The following is a 26,520-nucleotide window of genomic DNA, read 5'->3' as shown; positions in this document are numbered from 1 at the left end:
GTGGGAACTGGTGTATTTGTGTTTTGTTTTTTGTTATTGATATGGCCAAAGTACCCAACTTTCATCAGATGTTAAAAGAGTCCCTGACCCCAAATAGGTAGCAAGTCATGAACTGTGCTACCTGTGTACAGGCATTTTCAGGTGTAACTGGCTTCCAAATATCCATGCAGGTTTATCCACTCCACCCCTAACTTTCCTCAAAACTTAAAAAAAAGAGATTTATTTATTTGAAAGCAGAGTTACAGAGAGGCAGAGGAGAGAGAGAGAGAGAGAGAGAGGTTTTCCACCCACTGGTACACTCCCCAGATGGCCCAAACCGCTAGAGCTGCACCGATCCGAAGCCAGGAGCCAGGAGCTTCTTCTGAGTCTCCCACGTGGGTGCAGGGGCCCAAGAACTTGGGCCATCTTTCACTGCTTTCCCAGGCTATAGCAGAGAGCTGGATCAGAAGTAGAGCAACTGGGACTAGAACCGATGCCCATATGGGACCCCGGCACTGCAGGCGGCAGCTTTACCGGCTTCGCCACAGTGCCGGCTCCTCCTCAATACTCTTAAGCACAGAGAAAACCCCTCAAATGTGTCATAGGATGTGATTCTCCTTTGGAATCAGGAAAAGATGTAAAGAGATGGTCCAGACCTGGTTATTTCTAGAGATTTTGAGCTAGAATATTGGATGAGCTCTCCATCCTGTTTTTGGCTTGGGCAGCCCTATCAGGCTTGTAGGCCGTCGGAGATCACTCCGGGGCACTGTCCATGTCCTACCCAAAGCCAATTCCTAGCATCTTGGCCCTTTCACCTGCAAATAAAGTGACTACGTGTCCCGGCATGCGCCGCGCTCCGGGCCGGCGGAGGCGGGGCGGACCGCCGCGGTGACGTCACCGCCCCCGGGCTGGCAGCGGGAGGGCGGGGCGGAGGGGCGGGCCGGGCAAGCGGCGGAGCGCGCTGGTGCTGATGCAGGATGGCTGGGCGCTCTGGAGCCCGGGAGGTCTGAGCCGGGCGAGGCTCGCTCCTTGCGCATCGCCTGGGCGACCCGCCGCGGGGTCGCAGGCAGGTGGGCCGGGGGTGCCGGGCAGGGCAGAGCCAGGTCAGGCGGGTCTGCAGCCGGCGGGGCCGGAGCCCGGGGGGCTGTCCACCGTCCCGGGCTCGGAGCGGCTGGAGCTGCCCGGCCGGCCGAGTTCGCGATGACCTGCTGAGAAGCGCCGCGGGAGGCTGCAGGAGGCGGCCCTGCTGCGGGCGGTACGGTAGCGGCCTCGTCCCTCAGAGCGCCCAGCCGCCCCCCACCCCCACCATCCCCGCGCCCCCTCCCTGCAGCCGGCCGCGATGGCGGATCCAGCCGAATGCAGCATCAAAGTGATGTGCCGGTTCCGGCCCCTCAACGAGGCGGAGATCCTCCGCGGGGACAAATTCATCCCCAAATTCAAAGGCGACGAGACCGTGGTGATCGGGGTAAGTGGCCGAACGTCCGGCCGCCCCTCCTGCTTCGCGCCGCTGGCGCCCCGACGCCCTGGACGGGGCGGAGATGTTCCGCCGCCCCTTCGGACGTCCCCGCTGGCCGCCCTCCCGGGGCAGGACGGAGACCCCTCACCTCGCGCTCCGTGGTTACCCCCTGGGTGGCGGGGCGGGCCCCGGGGGTGGGGGCAGGGGGCGAGGCAGAGCCCGGCGCCGCCATTGTTCGCGAGGTGGGGGCCCAGGTGGGCCCATTGTTCCCCACACTCTCCACGCTGCGTGGATAGTGTGTTCAGGTCACCCCCTAGCAGGAGTGCCTGGCCCCCCATGAGCTATGAGCTCCATGGATGCTTCCAGGCTTCAGTTCGATTTATCAAGCACTTTGCCTCTCTTCTCACGCCCTTAGCAAACAGGGAAGAAGAAAAGGCTTAGGAAGAATCCATGGCTAGGCCCCGGGCTCCCTGCCGTGGGTTTCACCTTGCTCCGCGCTGGTCCGGTGGAGTGCTTGGGCGGGGGCGGGGGGAAGGGCACTGGTGGCTCCCTAGTCCCCAGGAGGCCTGTGTATCTCCTGCTTGCTGTCACCCAGGCTGCCCTGAATGTGAGCCGGGGCTGGCTTTCTGCCGCTTGATCGAGCCCCCCACCTGATGTCCGCAGACCCTGCGGTATGCTTCGCGGGGCGTGGAGAGGAGGCTGCTTTTGCATCTGTACGGCAAGGGGGCACAGATCGCAGCCCTGCAGCCCCTCTGTGCCAAGAGCAGAAGTTACTTTGTGTGGCTAGGGCCCCCTCCCTCTGGGTCTCCAGTCCCCACTTTCCCCCCTCCCCCTCCCCGACTCAGCTCCCTCTCCGCAGCCTGGGCTGCCGGTGGGGGAGGGAGCACCAGTGGGTTTCAGTTCTTAAAGGGCTATGTCCGATGAAGTCCGCCAGCCCTGCCTCCAGTCCGCTGTCCCTAGCGTGTGTGGCTGACGGTGCCCTTTGTATGCAAACCGCGTGGGGAGGGACCCGTTAATGGGAGCCTCCCGGTCCCCGCTGACACGTTCTTGGCAGCCCGCTCCAGGCTGCTCATGCAGCCTTCCCGTCCTCAGCATTGATTAAGTGATGTCATCCCGATCACTGAGCATGCTCCAACCAGCCCCCTTCCCCCCCTCCCATTCTCCCAGTGGCTGGTGTATTTAGGTCAAGTGATTGACAGGTGACAGTTTTCCGAGGGTATCTCCGGAGTCCTCCCGGCCTGCATCCAGCTACAGAAGCCGACACACCAGCATCTATGCCGAGGGTGTCTGCCGCAGTCCCTGTGAAGGGCCCGGGGGACAGCAGGTGCAAGGGGTAGGAAGCTGCTGTGCAAGCCAGAGGAACAGAGGTGAAGCTCTGGCCTCGGGGCTTCATCCTGTACCTCCTTTGCCAAGGCAGCTCCCTTGACGACGCCTTCTCTTCTCCCCATTTTCACAGTCAGGAAACCATGACCTCCAAATGCTGTGTGGATAGGCGTTCATTCTGACTGCTGACCTATGAGGGAGGAAAGAGTGTTTTCTCTCTGCTTGGTGTTAACTTGCAGGGGAGATGTATGGTACAATTATTGATGGGAAGGGAAATTCTACAGTAAATGGCAGCTGTGGGCTAGTGACATTTCTGTGTGCTACTTACTAGTGCCCATGTGGCTTGTTTGGGTTACAGCTCTCTGCCAGGCTCTTCCTGCAGCCTTATCTGGGATTTCTTGAGCCAGGCTATGGGAGTTCCTGGGGACATCGAGTCCCTGCCCCTTGGCTTGTAACAATTTTTTAAAACAAGTAACTGCAGAATTAGGACATGTTCTGGTGACCCTGTTTTTTTCCCAGAGGTTTCAAAGAAGAACTTGAAGAAGTTCTTTTGCCACTTCCTCTCTGAACCCCCTTTCTTCTTCCCATCTTTCTCTTCTCTCACTTCCCCCTTTAACCTCCGCCCCCATCACCAGGACCAATGGAGCGGGTTAATAAATCATCTTCTTTTATATGTGTGCAAAGCAGAGATCCTAATTTCCAAGTAACTTTCTTGAGTATTATAATACTATAAGATGTAATCCCCATCTAAGTATATATATTGTTGACTAAGAAAATTAAAACTAAGCCACCGTATAAAATAAGAATGTGAATATATGCAATACTCTTCAGCTGTAAAGTGGTCTTTCTCATCCTACTGTAATCTTTGAATATAACAGGCAGTTTTCATTGTTAAGGTAAATTTTTATTGAAATAAAATATTCCTATGGAAGAGCATTATATCATAAGTGTCTGGTTTTAGGCGTTCACAACGTAGATGCTCCCTATAACTACCTCACAGACTAAGAAACTTCAGAAGTCCCCATAGTACTCCTTCTGGTCCCTAACTATCTCCTCCCCCCCAACCAAGGGTAGCCATTGTTTTGACTTGGCTCATTTTTCTTTGTTTTACTTTCTACGTGTAAAACTATGCAGTATGGTCTCTCACATACAGTATGGTGTGTTTCTTGTGATGCACATGATGCTTGTCAAATCCAGCCCCATTGTGCCGTATCCCATGATTTGAAAGTACTGCAGTTTGTGCCTCAGTGAGCTGTTGATGGATATTTGTAGAGTTTCTGGCTTGGGACTGATAGGAATGCTACTGATGTGAACATGCTTTTACACATCTTTGCGTGAGTGTGTGTGCAGAGCAGAGGAATGTGAGATGCAGAAGGGTGTTGGGACTTGGGCTGGCACATGGTAGGGCCCTTCTTGATCTTAACTAATAATGTGGAACTCTTGGAGGTAACTGTCCTGGTAGCCTGGGTCAGGCTTTATACACGGAGTAGATTGGCCACGGGTCAGTTCATTCAGAACCAGCCCACGTGGCTTAGCTGCAGTGGGGATGGGCTAGGTAGGTACAGACATCTTTGCTTCTAGGGTCACAGACTGGGAAAGCTCAGAACTATCCAGAAATGTCAGTCACCTTCCCTCTCAGCAGAGACCAGTAAAGAATGAATTTCCCCGGGCTAGTCTTGTGGCATAAGGGTTAATTAAGCACCACTTGCAGTGATGGCATCCCATAACAGAGTGCTGGTTTGAGTCTTGCTGCTCTGCTTCTGATCCAGCTCCCTGCTAATGCACCTGGGAAAGCAGCAGATGATGGCCCAAGTATTTGACTCCCTGCACCTGTGTGGGAAACCTGGATGGAGTTCCTGGCTCCTGGCTTTCACCTAGCCCAGACCTGCCTGTTTTGGCCATTTAGGGAGTAAACCAGCAGATGGAAGATCACTCTGCCTTTTAAATACATAAATAATAAATCTTGAAAAAAAAAGTGAATTTCAGTGGAGTTGTTAGTCAAAATTCAGAATCTGAGAAATTCTTTGTGTGTTTGAAATGACGGTCTCCTTTTCTTTATATTTTCTTTAAAGTACAGTTTAATTCTTATGAAAGTGTATGCCGAGAGAGATTTTGTAGGTGAAGTTTCTCTTTTAAGAAGATGTCTGTAAGGAATCATTTTCACCATTCCTGCACTTTTGACAAAGATTTATTTATTTGAAAGGCAGAACAACAGAAAGAGAGAGAGAGGGAGGGACAGAGAGAAAGAGATTTTCCATCCACTGGTTCATTCCCTGAATAACCTCAACAGCCAGCTCTGAGCCAGGCCAAAGCCAGCAGCCAGGAATTCCATGCAGTCTCCCACATGGGTGGCAAGGGCCCAAGAACTTGGGCCATATTCTGCTGCCTTAGCAGGATCTCGATCTGAAGTAGAGTAGCTGGGACTTGAACAATGCTTCTATATGGGATGTCAGTGTCACAAGTGGCAGATTAACCTGCTGTACCAAAGATCCATTCTGCATTTTTTTTTCAGCTCCGATGCAAAGATTTTTTTCCCTGAATGCCCTAGTCACAGTCTCTCTACTTAGTATTTGTTTTGTATATGATCTTGTAATTTTTTGGCCTTACATTATTATTATTTTTGGTTGTGTGTTTAAAGACATTGCAAGCCATGTGTAGAGCCCAGAACCACCCATGTTTTGCTCCCTTGTATGTTCCAGAACCTTGTCTGTGGAAGGTGCTTTATAGATATTTATTGATTTCTTTGTTGATTCTTGAAATCTTTACTTGGCATATTTAACTTATTTATGGACTTTTAATTGGGTTATGTGGTGGGGAGTAGTGAAAAACATCTTTTTTTAAAAGATTTTATTTATTTATTTGAAAGTCAGAGTTACACAGAGAGAGGAGAGGCAGAGAGAGACAGAGAGAGAGAGAGACAGAGAGGGAGGTCTTCCATCCGTTGGTTCACTCCCCAATTGGCTACAATGGCCAGGGCTGCGCTGATCTGAAGCCAGGAGCCAGAAGCTTCTTCCGGGCCTCCCACGCGGGTGCAGGGACCCAAGGATTTGGGCCATTGTCTACTGCTTTCCCAGGCCACAGCAGAGAGCTGGATTGGAAGTGGAGCAGGCGGGTCTTGAACCGGCACCCATGTGGGATGCTGGCGCTTCAGGCCAGGGCATTAACCCACTGTGCCACAGCGCCAGCCCCGTGAAAAACATTTTTTAAGGAGAAGCACCATTCCTTTGAGCAGGCCTGGCAAGATGGCGAGTATTATGTTTAGCATGCTATAGGAGAGTCGGGAAAGAGCTGCCTTCAGCTTTGTTGAAAATCAGGAGCTAATGGCACTGATGAGGAGCTTGAAGTAGAGGGTGGGGTGAGCTAGTGAGTCTAGAAGGGGCTCCTTCCCGCAGCATATTAGTTCTTCAGAGAAAACAATTGGATTTACAACACATTTCTCGGAGTACTCTTCCATTAGCTGCTAAAATCCTGGTGAGTCATCCACTACTGTGGGCTCTGCCTGTTGGTTTTGAAGCAACTATATTGATGGAAACTGTCTGACTTGGCCAGTTCCCAGGAAAGTTCTTTGAGAGAGACTTTCACACTTGAGTTTCCCCTTGTGGAGTTTTCTCTTGTTCTCAGCGCCAAGAAAGCTGATCGTTTAAAGATGGGCATTTCCTGACGAGGCTGTGATGGTTCTGACTTGAGGGCCAAAAGCTAAACATCAGCCACAGCCGCTGTGGCTGTCAGGGGCAGGACAGCGGCCTCAGCCTATAGAGGCTCGTATCAGGTCTCTGCAGATGGCAGGGAAGGCAGGGACTAGGACAGGGCTCCAATCGGAGCTTGCTTTACTGTTCCGGACCAGGGTCTGAAGAAGTGAAGGTATGGAGCCATACCCTGGAACTTCCCTTTTGTCCCCAGTAATCACAGCCTTTCAAAGGAAGAACATTTAAACTTTTGTCGTTTAAAATTCATACATATTAATACCACATTGTTGGTGTGTAGGGCATGGTTTTGGCAAACACGTGAGTTTTGTAATTGTCCTATATTAGTTTTCTCTTGCTGTTATGACAAATGTCCATGAACTCCAAGGCTTAAAACAACCCGATTTATTATCTCACAGATTCCATCGGTTAGAAGCCCCGTGGGCTGGCTGGCTCTCTGGGTGGAGGGTCATAAGGCCAAAAATGAAGGTGTTGGCAGGACTGTGTTCTTTTCTGGAGAGCAGTCATTCTGGGGAGAATCCATTTCTCTGCTCATTCAGGTTGGAGGGAGGAATCAGTTTCTTGTGGTTCAGGACTGAGGTCCCTGCTGCCTTGCTGACCTTCGGAGGCTGTTCTCTGTTAGAGGCCACACTCAGGTCCCAGACCGCTGGTCCTCTTTCTCCATCTGCAAAGCCAGCAAGGGTGGGTCAAGACCCTTTTGTGCTTCAAACCTTTCCTGCCTTTTCGGTGGCATGTCACTCTCCCTGACTCCTCTGCCTACCTCTTCTTTTAAGGGTCCATGTGATTCCATGGAGCCCTCCTGCATAATCTGAAGTAGTCTCCCTATTTTAAGGTCAGTTGATTAGCAACCTTAATTCCAAGTCACTCTAATATATTCACAGATCCTGGGGATTAGGAGGTGGACATCTTTTGGGGCCATTACTCTGCCCACCACACAATTCCCTAATCAAGCTAAAAACAGTTTCATCATTCAAAAAACGAAAATCCTTCTTGTCACCGCTCTGGAAACCACTTTTCTGTTCTTTCTATTATTTTGCTTTTTCAGATTGTCATAAAATGAAATCATATATTAAGTATTTTTTTGAGTCTGGGTTCTTTCACTTAATGATTCTTTTGGATTTATTCATGCATATATATTCCATAATGCATTTTTTATTTTTATTTATTGTTTGCTTAATAGTATTCTGTTGTCTGGATGCCTCAGAATTTATTTATCTGTTCCCCTGTTGGAAGACATTTGGGTTGTTTCCAGTTTAAGGCGATTATGCATAAGGCTGAATAAACTCTTGCTTATAGGATTTTTTGTTAGTATAAGTTTTTATTTCTCTTGCAAAACCCCCAGGCATAGGATGGCTGGGTCGTATAATAACTGTAGGTTTAGTTCTGTAAGAAACTGCCAAACTGTTTTCCAAAGCGTTTGTTCTATTCCTACATAAAGGTAATAACATTTTAAACCAAAGTTTTAAATAGTTGTCAGTGACTTTGAGTGCATTCTAATCCAGATGTGCTGCGATGCAGCAATGTTTCACTCCTGTGCGCTCTAAATTGAGAGATGTTTATCACTGAAAATGGATTAGTGGTTTCCTCTAAGTATGCCTTTTCTCTTCTTTTAAAAAAGGTTTATGTATTTGTTTGAAAGGCAGATCGATAGAGAGAGGGAGAAAAACAGGAGGGGGCGGGGGAGAGAGGAGATGGATCTTCTGTCTGCTGGTTTACTCCCCAAATGTCCGCAACAGCCAGGGCTAGGCCAGGTCAAAGCCAGGAGCCAGGAACTCCATCCAGGTCTCCTACATTATTGGCAGGGGCCCAAGTAGTGGGTCCTCTTCTGCCTTCCCAGTAGTAATAGTAGGAAGTTTGATAGGAAGCAGAGCAGCTGGGACTTGGACCTGCGCTCTGATATGGAGTGCTGGCATCATAAGTGGTGGCCTAGCCTGCTTCACCACATTGCTGGCCCCATACGGATACCTTTTGAAACCCTGGAGTGAGTCAAAGCAGCAGAGTAGCCATATCTGGCACGTGGTAGTGAAGACCACTCACTATTCACAGCGAATACACAGTGGGTGCTCCTTAAATGAACTGGGTAGGTGGATGCAGCTGAAGAGTCAGACAAAACTGAGTGCAGTTCACCAGCCAGCAGTGAGCTTTTTGGAGTTTCTGGGCTTCAGTTTTCTCATATTTAAAGTGGAGGTAGTAATTGCTTGTCTCACAGGGTCATTAGGATGAAGTGAAATGAAGTGGTTGGATAATGTCTGGCATCGAGAAAATGCTCAATAAATGCTAGTTATTATCTCCCATGTTTCCTAATCCCCGTATAATTTCCCTCATTTTCAGAATTAGCTCTGCCTCCCTGGATTGCTGCCTTTTCCTTGCTATCCCATGGAAACCCTTTTCATTTCTTAGGCATTTGTTTACCCCATTCTCCTGCTTGGAGAAGCTACTCTTTTCATCTGATTTGTGGCACTGAAGGCAGAGCTCACATTGAGTTGTAGACTATTTTAGCTGTCTCTTCTATGTGTAAGATTGTGTGTGTGTGTGTGCGTGCGTGTGTGTGCTCCCCATACAAACTGTGAGCTTCTTGGGCAGGGGCCTTTTCTGTTCGTCTCCTTTGCTCTGGTTGTACAGATGCTTAGTAAATGGGGGTGGTTGAGGGCCCCTGTTTTCCCTGCTTGGCATCCAGTGCCAGTTTCTGCATTTCCCTAAATAACGTGAGTATCTCTGTAGATTTCGCTCTGCTTCCACCTGTGCTTGCCTGGTCCAGCTCCCCAATTTAAGGATGGTGTTTTCCATTCTCAGCTCTTCTGTACTCAGAGTTGGAGACCGGCCCCCACCTTTGGGGGCCTTTAGTCCCTTTAGATTTTTCACCCGTGTCTACTTATTAAGAAAGCAAAAACAAAATTACCTGCTCCCTAATGGTTTCTCTTTAGTTAAAAAAAAAAAAAAGCACCTTGATAGATCCAATTCCATCCTATTTCTCCTGGATTTTTTTTCATGAAATCATGTTTTTGTGGCTGAGAGGGCTTTCCCCCAAAAGTTGCATATCAGCCAAGCTCCTTGTAATAGGATTCGCATTGATTTTGTGATGGTTTGTCTAAGGATGTCTTAGATCCATCGTGGCACATCCCCAGCACCAGACCTGGGCGGGAGTGACACACAGCCCAGTGCGCTCACAGCTCTGCCACCTCTTAGCTGTGTGAACTCAGTGTAGATTGCTGCACCAGGCTCAGTTCCAATTTCCTCACCTGTGAAATGGGGCTAGCAACACTCTCCACCTGCTAGCACTGCTGTGGTGTTTACCGGCAAATGCCCTTACGTGCTGAGCACAGGGGCTGGTCCCCAGCTGGCTTTCAGAAAACACACATTACCCTAAGGCCCATAGCCCGGGGGTTTTGCTACACTGTGCCCCCAGGGAGGACCCCAGGTGCTTCAATGGGGCACTTAAGGCGGCCCATACTCTGTACCACCTCCCTTGCCACACCCTTTACTCCGTGTATCATCTGACAGAGATATAGACAGAGAGAAAGGTCTTCCTTCCGTTGGTTCACTCCCCTAATGGCTGGCGCTGTGCCGATCCGAAGCCAGGAGCCGGTTGCTTCTTCCTGGTCTCCCATGCTGGTGCAGGGGCCTAAGCACTTGGGCCATCCTCCACTGCCCTCGTGGGCCACAGCAGAGAGCTGGCCTGCAAGAGGAGCAACCAGGACTAGAACCCGGCGCCCATGTGGGATGCCGGTGCCACAGGCGGAGGATTAACCATGTGAGCCACGGCTCCGGCCCTCAAATGTGCTTTCTTTCCCCAAAACATTAGGCTGCTCAGTTCCCTGCCTTGTCTTCCCTAACACTGCTCACACCTGCCAGGGCTGGGGTGACCGCCCTCCAAGCGCTCCTGCATGACGCGCATGCGTGCACCTCACGCTTTTCGGAGAGCCTCTGGGATTATTCTGACCAGCCTTTCTCTCCCGCTCCTGCCAGGGTAGAATCAGCCCTTCCCCTGTGCACCCTCCGTGCTCTGCACCCCCCTTGAAGCGCTTTCCGCTTATTTGGATCAATGCCCTGCCCTCCAATTAGGCGGAACACCCTGTGAGGGTAGCAAATTGTGCCCCGTTCATTTCCTCTGGAAGGCCTGGAACGGTGCAGGGAATAGAGTAGCTACTCAGTGCAAGATGTCCTTTGAAAGAACTGACCTCCTTGGCTGTAAGAGCCGAGGTTATTTGAGTTTCACCTTGACCTCCGCCTGGCTCTGGCAACTTGTCTTGCTTACTGTGGGCATATTGATGGTTTTGTTGTTATCCTCTTAAAAGAAATAGCCTCCCCCTCCCCGCCCACTGGGGAGAGTTGCAGTATACTGCTTGCTCATTGAAAGTGATTTCAGCCGTGCAGAAAAATCATGCAAAAGAAGGTCAAAACCACTTTTAATTTTACTAAGCAGAAAGCACCACAGTTAACATTTTAATATGTATTCTAGCTCTTTTCTATTATTAAACACATCCTTCATTTTAAAACAAAAATATAGGTTTTTTTTTTTTTTTGACAGGCAGAGTGGACAGTGAGAGAGAGAGACAGAGAGAAAGGTCTTCCTTTTCTGTTGGTTCACCCCCCAATGGCCGCTGAGGCCAGTGCACCGCGCTGATCCGAAGCCAGGAGCCAGGTGCTTCTTCCTGGTCTCCCTTGCGGGTGCAGGGCCCAAGGACTTGGGCCATCCTCCACTGCACTCCCGGGCCATAGCAGAGAGCTGGACTGGAAGAGGGGCAACCAGGACAGACTCCAGTGCCCCGACCGGGACTAGAACCCGGTGTGCCGGTGCCGCAAGGCGGAGGATTAGCCTATTGAGCCGTGGCGCCGGCTCAAAAATATAGTTTTATGAAATGTTTTAAAACTGTTTTACTTAATGATATATTTCAGACATCAGCATTTTCGGAGGTTTCATATAATTTCGCTATATGTCTAATCAATACTTTAACTGTTTTCTACTGATGGACATTTGGGTTTTTGTCTTTTTTGTTTTAAAAAAATTATTTGAGAGACAGAGAAAGAGAGAGACAGAATGTGCTCCCATTCATTGATTTCCTCCCCAGGTTCCTGCAATGCTTAGGGCTGGGCAGGGCTGGATGGCAGAGACCCAGCCAGTTGAGCCATCACCCACTGCCTCCCAATATGCATATTATTAGGAAACTAATATGCACATTATTAGTAAACTAATAATCAAGAGCAAACTTGGGACTTGAATCCAGGCTATCCAGTATGGGATGTGGGCATCTTACCCAGTATGGGATGTGGGCATCTTAAAATGTGTCAAAGCCCACCCCACCCTTTGTTATAAATAAAGCTGTGATCAACATCATCGTACACACCCCTTTGTGCACCTACCCAATTATTTTGTTAGAATGCATCCCCCGAAATTGGGATTGCTGGGTAATAGGAGAGACAGAAGATATTTTTCACATCTCTGTAGTTTTTGAGAGGAAGCAGTTTAGAGATGGTGACATGTCCTCTGTTTTATCCTCTCACTTCTCTGCTCAGCCCATGGGATAGCTGCTAGTTTGTCTTAGAAAGCATGCTTTCATACCTGAGCTAAATTAAATTCTTACCAAGAATGTGCCCTTGGTCATGCACTGCTAACTCCCAGATCCAGGACAGGGCAATGCCTTCAGACTTCTAATGTAACCATAGGATTGTGTAGGCTGTGTCTTGTCAGTTTCAATATCCTAAAGGATGTTGTTTCTTGGAGTTGATCAGAAACTAAATCTCTCTCTTGAGGCAGACAGAGATAGAAGCCAAGACTGTAGTCTTAAAGGAAAATAGGACAGTTGCTCCCTTTCTTGGTGCTAACATTGAGCAGCCAGTGATATATGCTGGGCAGAAGCTGGGGTGGAATAGAACAGCCATCTCAGAAAATCTCCAGAGAAATTTTTTTTCTTCCCTCTTGAGTACTAGGTTCTCTCTCTCTCCCTCCCCACCGCCCCCTCTCTGTCTCTCTTTCTTTATATATAATTTTAACATACATTATATATATAAAATTCAAACATATCAGAGTATAAAGAATACCTAAATGAGAGAGAGGAAAGATCTTCCATCCTCTGGTTCATACCCCAGATGGCTGAAATGGCCAAGGCTGAGCCAGGCTGAAGCCAGGAGCCAAGAGCTTCTTATAGGTCCCCTACGTGGGTGGCAAGAGCCCAAGCACTTGGACCATCTTTTGCTGCTTTCCAGGTACATTAGCAGGGAGCTGGATTGGAAGTGGAGCAGCCAGAACTTGATACCGGCTCATTTAAGATACCAGCTTTGCAGGCAAGTTAACCCACTGTGCCACAGTGCAGCACTGCCAACCCTTATATGTTATCATCAGCACATGGCGATTCTTGATTTCTCTGTTCCTTTCTAATTTCTCTCACAAACCTCATTAGTCTTCTAAAGCAGAGTCTCACATCTTGATTTGATCCCAGAACTTTAATATGTGTCTCTAAAATGTCAGAACTCTTTTTTAAAAAAACATGATAAAATTATCCCGACTAAAATGTTAACACTAACTCCTTCCTGTCAAATATCCAGACAAATTCTACCCATTGCTTCACAAATTCTTTTTAAGTTAGTTTGCTCAAATTAGAATGGCAGGTACAGTTGATTTCAAATGAAGAGGAAGAATGCTCAGATGCGTTGACCTTGACACTGTGAGAGGAGGCCCTGGCTGTGAGAAGCTGTCTAACAGAGAATTGTGTGACCGTGGAGACGCACACCGAGCAATCAGAGCGCATCAAGGTTCCCAGCCCATCTGCCCTACCAAGAGTCACGTCCCAGTTATACTTGTTAATCAGCCGATGCCAGTGCTGCAGGGGTGCCTGGAAAGCTGTTGAAAGAGCTTCTCAAAGGCTTTCCCTTTGCTGCCTCTTCCCTCTGCCTTAGTCAGTTGTGTGAATGTCAGGGAAACAGGCACAAGTGTAAAATGGAATTTGCAGATGAGTTTATTTTGATTTACTTTGAAATCCATGAATACAAGGGGTCTTCAAAATGCTCATAGAAGATACATTTTATGACATGGATTCCGAAATATTTTTGCACCAAACTAAACGTATCTGTAAGTTCCACTTTTCCATAAACTTTTGGGAATATCTTCATATCTTCTTTGCTTTCCAGCCTTAGTCCCCACCCTTATTAGACTGGTGTCAACTACACTGCAGTAATTCTTTCAGGGGTGTCCAGGTGTGTTTTGTGTTCCCTTTCCAGTCCTTGAATCATAGGACTTGAATCATAGAAAGTACATCCCAGAACTGAAGGGAAAACGTGTATGTGAGAAGAGAGTTCATTGTAACCCAACACTTTAGGGGAAAAGGTTTGTCATTCTCTCTCTCTTTTTTTTTTTGTTTTTGTTTTTATTCCTTTATTCATTTTAAAAAAGAACTTTAAATTTTTTTTTTTTTTTTTTTTGACAGGCAGAGTGGACAGTGAGAGAGAGAGAGAGAGACAGAGAGAAAGGTCTTCCTTTGCCATTGGTTCATCCTCTAATGGCGGCCGCGGCTGGCGTGCTGCGGCCGGTACACCGCGCTGATCCGATGGCAGGAGCCAGGTACTTATCCTGGTCTCCCATGGGGTGCGGGGCCCAAGTACTTGGGCCATCCTCCACTGCACTCCCTGGCCACAGCAGAGAGCTGGCCTGGAAGAGGGGCAAGCAGGACAGAATCCAGCGCCCCAACCAGGACTAGAACCCTGTGTGCTGGCGCCGCAAGGCGGAGGATTAGCCTAGTGAGCCGTGGCGCCGGCCTTAAATTTTTTAAACTTGTTTATGTATTCATTCATTCATTCATTTCAAAGAGAGAAATCCCATCCACTGGTTCATTCCCCTGATGCCTGCAACAGCCAGCTGGGACTGGGCCAGGCCCTAGCCAGGAGCTGGGGACTCAATCCAGGTCTCCCACATTAGTGACAGGAACTCAGTTAGCTGAGCCATCACTGTTGCCTCCCAGGAAGCTGGAGTCAGGAGCCAGAGCTTCGACTCAAACCCAGGCACTCACATACGGGATGAAGCACCGTAGCCGGTAGGCCTAAATGCAACCCCTAAAAAACATTTGGAGGAGACACAGTTGGAAAAAAAAAGTGTCAATAAGAAAACAAATCTCAGCAGTTTATATTTTAGCTCCTTTGACTCCAGGGTGTGGCCTTAAGAGCTGCAGATCAGTGCTGTTGTTTTAGAGGGCTTTTATTCAAGATCTTGGCTGCATACTTCGGATAAGTCTCTGAGAGTCTTCCTTCTCTGGCTTCCCTGTGAGTGATCGCTCCCATTTCCAGCTCTCCTGAGGAAACACAGAACAGTTTGCTTCGCTTCTCTGGGGAGGCGGTGCCTGGTTCTCCCCTAGATGACCTGTCTGCCACCTGGCTCCTCTGAGATTACTGATTTGCCCCTGGGAAGCTGGAGCAATAGCAAAGCCAGCTGACATCAGAAACTTTGCATGGCCACAAGGGAGGGGACTTCTGTTCCCCTTTCATACCTCACCCCTGGAGAGGGACAAATGGTCGGGGTCCTGGTTCCTGGCTGGCAGTGCTTCCTGCTGCAGGATGTGGCTCCCAGGCTGGCTCCTTGGAGCTGTTTTTCCTGTCTTCTCTGCCTGCTGCTGAGTGGAGAAGCTCACCTGGGTGACGGAGCCAGATCCACCTGCACTGGCCTCAGGGCTCCCAACAGGTTGGGCTACAGGGTGGTGGTGAGAGGTGCCTCCTCGCCCGACTTTGGCCAGGCTCCTGTATTGGGGTGATTGGTGCCTGTGTCCTACCTTGGCGTGTCGCGGTTCCCATGGAGAGCAAACTTGTCTACCCAGTGCGGGAGAGGTCACTGACTGCTAGGGGAGACTTCTGGCATTCCTAGGTCTCTGCTATTAATGCCATCATGGTAGCATCAGCTCCTAACGACTAATAGTTTGTTTATATAATACTTGTGAAATGTAGACTTTAGAGGGGAAGTATTTAGCTTTTCAGGAATAATTACTCCACTAAACAACACAACCTACCAATTATCTGTTCAGGCAAGTGGGGAGAAAAAATACTTCAAGTACATATCCGCAGAGTCACAAAACTTATTTGTTCACATGTTTGTTAGGTTTTCCTTAATAAATATGGATGTCGGCAAAGACTTGCCTGAGGATTTATTTTTTTTTAAATAAATTTTATTTTTTATTTATTTGAAAGTCAGAGAGGAGACAGACATACAAAGAGAGACAGAGACAGAGGGCCAGGCTGAATCCGGGAGCCCAGAATTCAATTGGGGTCTCCCATGTGCATGGCAGGAACCCAGGTACTTGGACCATCACCTGCTGTCCCCAGGATGTGCATTAGCAGGAAGCTGGAGTCAGAAGCAGATTTTGGGGGGAACCCAGGCACTTTGATATGGGATATGTGCATCCCAAGTAGCTCCTTTTTTTTTCTTTCTTTTTTTTTTTTTTTAATAAGATTTATTCATTGATTTGAAAGTTAGAACTACACAGAGACAGATCTTCCATCTGCTGGATCATTCTCCAGATGTTTGCCAAATTAGAGCTGGGCCTGGCAAAAGCCAGGAGCTTCATCCCAGTCTTCTACATGGGTGGCAGGGGCCCCAGCACTTGGGCCATCTTCCACTGCTTTCCCAGTGGATCAGCCAGGAATATAACTGTTGTCTATATGGATGCCTGCATTGCAGGCAGTGGCTTTACCTGATATGCTACAACACCCATCCTGTACTGAAGAATTTTTGGGGCTTTGCTCGAACACCTTGCTGTCCAGTATGGTAGCCGCTATTAGCACTTGCAGTGTGGGTAGCCCAAACTGGGATGTGTGTGGTAGATGTAAAATATATACCAGATTTTGAAAACTTAGTACAAAATAAAGAATGTAAAATATCTCATTTTTAAACATTAATTACAAATTGGAATTACAATATTTTGGATATAGTGGGTTAAATAACAATAAAATTGATTTCACAACTTTCTTTTCATTTCTTTTATATTTGAGAGACAGAGAGATATGTCCCATCTTTTGGGTCACTCCCTGAATGCCTACAAAGATTGAGGCTGGAGCCAGGAGCTAGCTCAATCCAGTTCTCCTGTGTGGGTGGCTAGGACTCAACTACTTGAGCCATCCATCACCTGCTGCCTCCAAGTGCACATTAGTAGGAAGCAGGAATCAGGAGCAGAGTTGGGACTCGAATCCAGGCACTCTGTTCTGGGATGCAGGTGTCTCAACCACTGGACCAAATGCCTGACCCTATTTTTACCTATTTTTTAAAAGACAGGATTATTAGAAAATTTCAAATTTTACATGTGGTTCGCATATGGAACAGGCATTAATGTACTCTTGGACAGTACTGCTCTAACACTAGATGCAGCAGTCTGATTTTTTTTTCATTGATTAATTTCACTTTCACTTTGGTATATTGAGGGCCTGCTGCATGCTAAGTACTATGCATTATGGATTTATTATGATGGGCAAGACACAATCCTTGTTATCAATCACCATAAGATCCTGGGCAGAGGGGAACAAGTAAAAATAAATAAGTAAATAAATAAATAAAAGCAAATAGTGCCCAAAGAGAAGCGGAAACAAAGCCTTGTTGGGGTTGTAGAGGAAGCACAACCTGGTTTGAGAAAGGATGGCTTTTACACCTGTCCTCCCCCAAGCAAGTGTTAGGACCCTGAGGGTTGTAGCTGAGAAGCCTGGGAGGACAGCTCCCTCCCCTCTTTGTCCTATAATTAAGCACAAGCTTTCTGCAGCAGTGGGCTTGTAACCGGTGACAATGAGAACTCCAAAAGAGACCATGGGTGCATTAACCTTGAGAAATGTCACAATGCCACCCTGCTTCCTGGCTGCCCATGGGCCCCCAGCTGCAGGCTTTGGGCAGGGCCTCCATGCTCAGAGCCCCGCCCCTGCCACTGCTCCTTGTTGTCACCTGTTTGAACTGTTTCCAATTTCCAGGCAAGGAACATCGCAGAGATTGCGAATCTGCCACTTACCTTCTGTCACCATTCTCTCGCTAATGTTAGGAATGGCGAGACCTTGTGTACTGGAGATCTGTTTCCCATTAGCAATAGCGTGCTCTCATGAGGTCTCTGCTGATAGTGAGGCCTGAGGATGGGAGGCGCTGATGTGAGAGGCAGCCTGTGTCGCTCCCAGGTGTCTTTGTCCTGGCGTCGGTGTGGAAGAGGTCGCCTTGTGGGTGAAGGCCGGGCAGCTCTAGGGAGAAGGAGTTTGTGCTGAAAAATCTTTCTTCCCCACCCCCACTCATGTCCCTGCTGTCTGCAGTGACACAGAATTGATTTTTCCTCCTTTGTAAATGGCAGAAAATGCTATGACGGTGACATGAAAGCACAGGAACAGAATCCCCCATAATTGCAACCCCTACATCATTGCTTTTATTTTTTTCTAGCTGCCTTTCCATCTTGGCACTTAACATTTGAAACATGTATATTCAATGTATATTTCTTTTTGCCTAAATGTATCCCATAGCTGGTTTTCCATTTTGTGTTATTTCTTTATGATTGTACTTTTCGGGGGCAGACTGAATGTCCCCTGGGCTGATAGGTGACGACTTGCCATCCCATTGCCACTCGCTGGCCTTTGGGCTCCCAGCTGCCCCTCACTGCAGGTGATGATGCCGTGCACAGCTGCCAGCACGGAGCTCTTCTCCTCCTTGCAGTTATTCCTGGAGGATGAATTCTCCAGAAGCAGATTTGCTGGGCCCAAATGCTGTGGACGTTTTAGTTTGATCCTATTACTTTCAGGAAAGGATCCACTAATTCCCAAGGCCTCCACAAGGGAATGGAGGAGCATCCCATTCGGCGGTGAATTCATTCTTGAAGTCTAGGAGATGAACCAGTTGAAAAGATGATTTGTATAGAGTAGTGCTTTGGGACTCATGTATCTTGGGGATTTTTTTTTTCCTGGTTTTCCCGCTGATTTGTATGGCTTTTATGCTGATGGTATAACTACTTAATAAATGGCTTTAATTTGCAACATTGCTTCCAGTGGATACTCCCAGGGTCAGGCTGCTGGGAGAGGAGTCTCCTGGGCTATTTAGAGAAAGGAAGCACTTGAAAGGACTGCTGGCTCCCAGCCCCCAACATCCATCAATTGGCCTGGGAATTGATTGGAGGTGGCTCTTCTCACATGCTCACAGATGTAGTTATTTCTGCATCATCATAGCAGCATCCCAGGCATACCAAACAGCCTGGGGCTCTGCTTGACTGTTCCCTGCATTACTCTGCCTTTCTGGGAGGTTTGGTACTCCAGATAAAAGGCATTACTTCCTGTCCTGGGGGTCCTATGTACTGTGGGCATCAGCACATCTTTAGTTCTGGAAGAGCCTACCTAGCAGGCAAACCCAGCACCGGGATGGGAGAATCTGAGTTGGGTAAAACAAAGAAGAAAGGCACTATGAAGAGGAATGGATTGTGGGCCTGCTTCCTGGGTGCATACTGTCCCTTATCTTACTACAGAAGAAGTGACACTTGGGTATCTTTTTGGTACTGCCATTCATATGCCACTTGGGACACCCACATCCCGTATTGGAATACCTTGGTTCAAGTCCAACCTCCATTTCCAGTTCAGCTTCTTGTTAAGTGCTTGGGGCCCTGCCACCCATGTGAGAAACCTGGATAGAGTTTCAGGCTCCTGACTTCAGTGTGGACCAGCCATGGCTATTGCAGGCAAGTGTGGGAGCGAACCAGTGAATGGAAATCTCTATGTTTTGTCTTTCAGATAAGTGCAAAACAAAAAGAATACATGATACATTTCCTTTCCTGAAAATTTACATCAAATAGAAAGTACTCCTGTCTATTTCATAGGTTTTAGTGACTCAAACACAGGGATCTTTTATGGTGCTTTAGCTGTCATGTTGAGTATCATTTAAGAAATTGGTTTGTGAGTATTTAACCTATAACCCTGGCATATCATAGGTTTTTTTTTTTAAAGCTTTATTTATTTATTTGAATAGTATGAAAAGTTTAGTGGCATCAAACACCTCTAAGGGTGGGACAGATTTTGCAGTGGTTTGATTTTCCAAAGAATAAAAATTGTTTTGTATGGAATATCCAAACTCTATTTAGTGATTGAGTTGGCAGAGCCAAAAAGAAAGAAATTAGAGTTCTATTATATACAGAAAATGATCACCTTGAAATGATCCCTTCTACCAAAACGTAGAAGCCACACACAAAACACCCTTCTCTTGATTTGCTACTTACTAGTCTTATAAAATTATTTTAATTTGAATGGAAAAGCTGGCATCATAAAGAAAGAAGGATCCAAGAAGTTCTAAATTGAAGACATTAGTATAAATGAACCACACTTAAATTCTATTGATAGTTCTCAGTTCTGAAAAGGAAATGTCTGTAATTTACCTAAATTGACTTGAAATGAAAAGAAATAAGAGACTTCTTTCTTTGGATGTCTGTTTCCTGGTGTTTCCCTAATAGCCAGACTGTAGAGAAATTGGATTATTATTATAACCTCATAGCTATTATTTTCATTTCAAAAGAGTATGGGCTAATTTCAGCTGAAGCTTACATTTCAAATAAGTTTGTGTGTAACACATGTAATAAACCAATACTGAGTGATAGCATTGCTGATTGATATTATTTTTTTAAAAAGAGTAGTCAATTGTTCATCCTAGCTTATTATTCAGAAAAATGTAAGTAAAGTTGGGGGAGGGAAGATTAAAGAAATTATGAAAGTAATTGCAGGGGCTGGTGCTGCGGTGTGGCAGGTAAAGCTGCTGCCTGCAGTGCCAGCATCCGTTCAAACCCCAGCTACTCCACTTCCGATCCAGCTCTCTGCTATGACCTGGGAAAACAGTGGAAGATGGCCCAAGTCCTTGGCCCCCTGCACCTGCATGGGAGACCTGAAAGAAGCTCTAGGCTCCTGGCTTCGGATCAGCCCAGGCTGTTGAGGCCACCCAGGGAGTGAAACAGTAAAGATCTCTCTTTCTGCCTCTGCCTCTCTATAACTCTGTCTTTCAAATACATAAATAAATAAATAAATAAATAAGAAAGTAATCATAGTGTTCAATAGTTTTAACTTCCTTTCATTAATTCTCTTTACTTTTTAATTCCAAATATAAACCTTACACACACACATGTTTTGAGATGATTAAAAATAAAACGTAGAATTTGGAAAGTAAAAATGTTATATAACCTTATCCTCCTTGCTAAAATAACTACTGGCTGATAGGTGTTATTCCAACATCTACACTTTTTCAAAACCAATTAAATTTTTTTTAAAGATTCATTTATTTATTTGAAAGTCAGAGTTACACAGAGAGAGAAGGAGAGGCAGAGAGAGAGGTCTTCCATCCTCTGATTCACTTCCTAATTAGATGCAATGGCTGGAGCTGCACCGTTCCGAAGCCAGGAGCCAGGGGCTTCTTCTGGGTCTCCCACAGGTGCAGGGGCCCAAGGACTTGGTCCATCCTCTACTGCTTTCCCAGGCCATAGCAGAGAGCTGGATCGGAAGTGGAGCAGCCAGGACTCGAACCGGCGCTCATATGAGATGCTGGCACTGCAAGTGGCAGCTTTACCCACTAAGCCACAGCGCCGGCCCTCCAATTTTAAAATATTTAACACATATGAAATACTACATAACAAAAAATATTAAAGAAGAAGACATTCAAATGAAATTAGCACCCAAGGGGCTGCCGTCCACTTATCAGCACTTTACCAGTATACGACTTCCTGTCATCTTAGCAGTGATCCCTCTCATTCTAGAAACAAGTGCTTTTTAGGAGTTTGATGTTCTTACAGTTTTACTACAACATTTTTAAAAAAGCTCTAAATGATATATTGCTTAATTTTTCTTGTCCTTGAATCTGTAAAACATTTATAAAAGTACCATGTCTATTCTTCTATGATTTGCTCTTTTTTCTTAACATTGATTTTTAAAATAACTGTTGAAAGTTGCTTTGAATTCTGATGGTAAAAAACATAGCCTATTAAAATCCAATTCAATAGGTAGTATATTAGTGTGTTTGGGCTGCCAAAACAAAACACCACAGATTAGGTGGCTTAAACAACAGAATCCTAGTTTCTTCCAGTTCTGGAAGCTCCTGTAAGTCCAAGACTAAAGCATCAGGGTGGTTTCTGATGTGGGCTCTCTCCTCGTGTGTTGCTAGCCAGGTGTCCACTTGGCTTTTTTTGTGTACCACAGAAGGAGATCTCTGGTGTCTCTTCCTTGTCTTTAAAAAAAATTTTGTGAAAAAACTTATTTGAGGGGCAGAGAGAGCAGGAGGGAGCGAGAGACAGATGCATCACTAATCTGCCCTCTAAATACTTGCAATGTCTGAGGCTAGGGCAGGGCCACACCAGGAGCCAGAAACACAATCTAGATCTTCCACAGGGTGGCAGGAACCCTCTTACCTGAGCCATTACTGCAGCTTCCTTGGGTCTGAATTGGTAGGAAGCTGGAGTCAGGAACCAGAGCTGGGAATCAAACCCAGGCACTGGGATGTGGAATGTAGGCAAACTGCGAGGCCAAACTCCGGTCCCTCTCACTCTTCTTAAAAGGACACAAGCATCCTGTTGGACTAGGGCCCTGCCCTTATGACATCATTTAACGTTAATTGTTTCCGTGAAGGCTATGTCTTTGATGGAGTTACACTGGGGGCTTCAGCGTAGCAATTGTGGAACAGACACGATTCAGTGACTTGCAGATAGTGTGCCATAGGTCATTACATGCTGTAGAGGGCTCCGCCCTGGCAACAGTCAGAACTGTCCTCTGGATGTTATGGCCCATGATGGGTCCTGACTTGTCCCTAATGACAAGGCCAAGGCTCCCCAGGGGAAGCTGTGAGCCGCCCGAGTGGCTTATGTGAGCAGTGGAAGTCGTCCTTTGAGCTGAGTCTGCCAACCAGGGAGTGAAAGGGCCACATGAGCAGCCCGCCAGCTTTCTCCAATGGGATGGATGTCATTGTACTTGGACTCTTGAGGATGGGAAGAGGAAGTTGATGGATGCATAACAGAATTCTATGGCAGGCAGAGCATTTTCACAGTCTTCCACTTTTTTGGAACGTTGGGATGTTGCCATCTGTCAGTTTATTTAGTGAGAAAAGAATTGCAGACAAATGTTTGGTAAGGGGCTGAGAGTCCCCTGGAAGGAAGAATAATAGAGAGGTAATTCTCTTAGCATCATTCTGTATCTTGCCTTGCTAGAGCTGTCTCGGGTAGAAGACAATAGAAACCCATGAAGCTAAAAATTTAACAGCCACTGGGGCTGAGCTGTTGTTAACTGTCACGCTATGAAAGCTCGGTCTATTCCAGAATTCTCTGATGAGAACATTTTTGCTGGAGGAGCACTTTTCAGTTTTTTTTGAACAGGAGGCCATGACCCCATTTTATCAGGCTGTCCAAGAATTCTGTGTTTTTTTTTTTTTTTTTTTTTTTTTGAAAGGCAGAGTGGACAGTGAGAGAGACAGAGAGAAAGGTCTTCCTTTGCCGTTGGTTCACCCTCCAATGGCTGCCGTGGCTGGCGTGCTGCGGCCGGCGCACAGCGCTGATCCGATGGCAGGAGCCAGGTACTTATCCTGGTCTCCCATGGGGTGCAGGGCCCAAGCACTTGGGCCATCCTCCACTGCACTCCCGGGCCACAGCAGAGAGCTGGCCTGGAAGAGGGGCAACCGGGACAGAATCCGGTGCCCCGACCGGGACTAGAACCCGGTGTGCCGGCGCTGCAAGGCGGAGGATTAGCCTAGTGAGCCGCTGCGCCAGCCAAGAATTCTGTTTTACATCCCAGTTTAGTATACAGACACAAGGGAAACACCTGAAATAGTGGTTTATGAAACAATATTTGCTGTTTCTACTTGTGATACACTCTGATAATTTCCATTCATTCTGGTTTGATTTTCTAAAATACTGGCTAACTGGTAAACCAGCACATAGTGGATGAGTGTTTCTCAGTTTGTTTCTTTCTTTTTTCTTTTCTTTTTTTTTTTTTTAAGATTTTATTTATTTATTTGAGAGGTAGAGCTACAGAGAGAAAGGTCTTCCTTCCATTGGTTCACTCCCCAAATGGCTGCAGTGGCTGGAACAACGCTGATCCAAAGCCAGAAACCAGGTGCTTCTTCCTGGTCTCTCATGTGTGTTGCAGTTGATTTCTCAACAATGTTGTAGTGGATTTGTTTCTGAGAGGAGGAGTGTGGTGGGGGCAAGAGGCGCAGAGTCACCACACAGACCCCGCAAGTCGGGTGAAAGTGGGCTTGAGACAAGCAGCCCACAGACTCGTTTATTTCAGTTGGTACAACATCTTATATAGCCAAGACCAGCCAATCCGGTCAAGGGGCGGTCTATGCCCCCAACCAATCACAGCCTGTTGCCAGGCAGGATCCATTGCCAGGTGGGTTTCAAAACCATTCCTGAGTAACTGAAGCTCTCTTGCCAGCGGCCACCTTGGCATGCCCTTCTCATTCCACCACACATGTGGGTGAAGGGGCCCAAGGACTTGGGCCTTCTTCTACTGCTTTCCCAGGCCATAGCAGAGAGCTGGATTGGAAGAGGAGCAGCTGGGACTAGAACTGGTGCCCATATGGGATGCCAGCGCCGCAGGTGGAGGATTAACCTACTGTGCCACAGTGCCGGCCCCCCCCCCTTTTTTTTTTTTTTACAGGCAGAGTGGACAGTGAGAGAGAGAGAGAGAGACAGAGAGAAAGGTCTTCCTTTGCCGTTGGTTCACCCTCCAATGGCCGCCGCGGCCGGTGTGCTGCGGCCGGCGCACAGCGCTGATCCGATGGCAGGAGCCAGGTACTTATCCTGGTCTCCCATGGGGTGCAGGGCTCAAGGACTTGGGCCATCCTCCACTGCCTTCCCGTGGGACAGCAGAGAGCTGGCCTGGAAAAGGGGCAACCGGGACAGAATCTGGCGCCCTGACCGGGACTAGAACCCGGTGTGCTGGTGCTGCAAGGCGGAGGATTAGCCTAGTGAGCTGCGGCGCCGGCCCTCTCTTTTTTTTTTTTTTTTTAAATATTTATTTATTTATTATTTGAAAGGCAGAGTTACAGAGAGGCAGAGGGAGGGAGATTGATCTTCTGTCCGCTGGTTCACTCCCCAAATGGCTGTAACAGCTGGAGCTGGGCTGATCCAAAGTTAGGAGCCTACACGGGTGCAGGAGTCCAAGCACATGGGCCATCTTCTGCGGCTTTCCCAGGCTGTAGCAGAGAGCTGTATTGGAAGTGGAGCAGCTGGGACTCGAATCAGCACACATTTGGGATGCTGGCACTGCAGGCGGCGGCTTTACCCACTGCACAACAGCACCGGCCCCTCTCAGTTTCAAAAACTGAGCTCCCTGGCCGGCGCCGCGGCTCACTAGGCTAATCCTCCGCCTTGCGGCGCCGGCACACCGGGTTCTAGTCCCGGTCGGGGTGCCGGATTCTGTCCCGGTTGCCCCTCTTCCAGGCCAGCTCTCTGCTGTGGCCCGGGAGTGCAGTGGAGGATGGCCCAAGTGCTTGGGCCCTGCACCCCATGGGAGACCAGGATAAGTACCTGGCTCCTGCCATCGGATCAGCGCTGTGCGCCGGCTGCAGCGCGCCGGCCGTGGCGGTCATTGGAGGGTGAACCAACGGCAATGGAAGACCTTTCTCTCTGTCTCTCTCTCTCACTGTCCACTCTGCCTTTCAAAAAAAAAAAAAAACAAAACACTGAGCTCCCTGCAGAATATTTGTCATCCTGAAGGATGTCTCCATCTTAACTCCTAGTGTCCTCTCATCCTGCCCATCCCTATGGTCTACCTGACAGATATTACAAGTATATGATATTTATTTAGGCAACAATTTGTCTTTAAGCCCCAGTTCTGGGCAAGACACAAGCAAAATACATCATCCATTTGTGGCCTGTTTGTTTAGAGTGTATAGAATTCAGCTTAAAATTGGCATTTATTTATTTTTTTAAAGATTTATTTATTTATTTGAAAGAGTTACACAGAGAGGAGAGGCAGAGAGAGAGAGAGAGAGAGAGAGAGAAAGAGAGGGGTCTTCCATCTGATGGTTCACTCCCCAATTGGCCACAGTGGCTGGAGCTGTGCCGAACCGAAGCCAGGAGCCAGGAGCTTCTTCTGGGTCTCCCACACGGGTGCAGGGGTCCAAGGACTTGGGCCATTTTCTACTGCTTTCCCAGGCCATAGCAGAGAACTGGATGGGAAGTAGAGCAGCTGGTTCTTGAACCTGCGTTCATATGGGATGTCAGCGCTTCAGGTTAGGGCGTTAACCCGCTGTGCCACAATACTGGCCCTGGCATTTAATTTTTAAATTATTTACTTTTAACATTTGTTGATATATTGATTTATTCGGGGAGGGAGAGAGAGAGAGAGAGAGATATCTCCCATCTGTTAGTTCACCCCAAATGCCTGCAACTTCTGGGGTTGGTCCAGGGGTGAACCTGGGAGGCAGGAACTGAGTCCAGGTCTCCTATGTGGGTGGCAGACGCCCAACTACTTGATCCATTGCTACTGTCTCCCAGGGTCTACACTGGCAAGAGGCTGGAATCAGAAGCTAGTTAGGAGCTAGGTTAGACTTGAACCCAGGTACTTCACCTTGGATGTGGGCATCCTAAATGCTTGGCCAAATGCTCACCCTGTCATTTTAAATTTTTTAAAAATTATTTATTTGAGAGTCAGAATCAGAGAGAGAGAGAGAGCTCCTATTTGCTGGTTTTCTCCCCAGATACCCACAATGGCTGGGGGTGGCCAGTTGAAGCTGGGCACTTCTCTCATGTTGGAGGTAGGAATGCAATTACTTGAGCTTTCACTGCCTCCAGGGTCTGCATTAGCAGGAAGCTAGAGTCAGGAGTGGGAGCCAGGAATTGAACCCAGTTACTCTGATATGAGATTGCAGGCATCTTAACTGCTGGGCTAAATACCTACTCCTAAAATTTTTAAACTGAGGTCTGACTTAGTTCAAAAGAGTATGTGATTCTCTCTGCCCCTCCCTGCCCATGCACCAGTTCTGGGTACCTTGAGCATGCAGACTGAAGTGAAGTCCATCTCTCTTTTAGCCCTGTCTTCCTGCCAAATGTTCTGTCCAGTTCATGTAGGAGTGAAAGCCTTCAGGTGTCCAGGATGTGCAAAGTCCTAGAT

General features: G+C 47.6%; 1 protein-coding gene across 1 annotated transcript in view; it reads left to right on the top strand.

The window, feature by feature from the left end:
* Nucleotides 1–1,104: 1,104 nt before the first annotated feature.
* The window catches only part of KIF5C (kinesin family member 5C), a 183,463-nt gene continuing 158,047 nt past the window's right edge, over nucleotides 1,105–26,520 (top strand). The window contains exon 1 of the mRNA XM_017342839.3: nucleotides 1,105–1,444. Coding sequence (XP_017198328.1) covers nucleotides 1,319–1,444 — 126 coding nt within the window. The 5' untranslated portion in view covers nucleotides 1,105–1,318. The remainder of the gene's footprint in view (nucleotides 1,445–26,520) is intronic.

Source organism: Oryctolagus cuniculus, chromosome 3 (genome assembly GCF_964237555.1).
Source record: "Oryctolagus cuniculus chromosome 3, mOryCun1.1, whole genome shotgun sequence".
NCBI classification, from domain to species: Eukaryota; Metazoa; Chordata; class Mammalia; order Lagomorpha; family Leporidae; genus Oryctolagus; species Oryctolagus cuniculus.
Note: the sequence above shows the minus strand (reverse complement) of the source record. Positions and strands in the feature narration are given on the sequence as shown.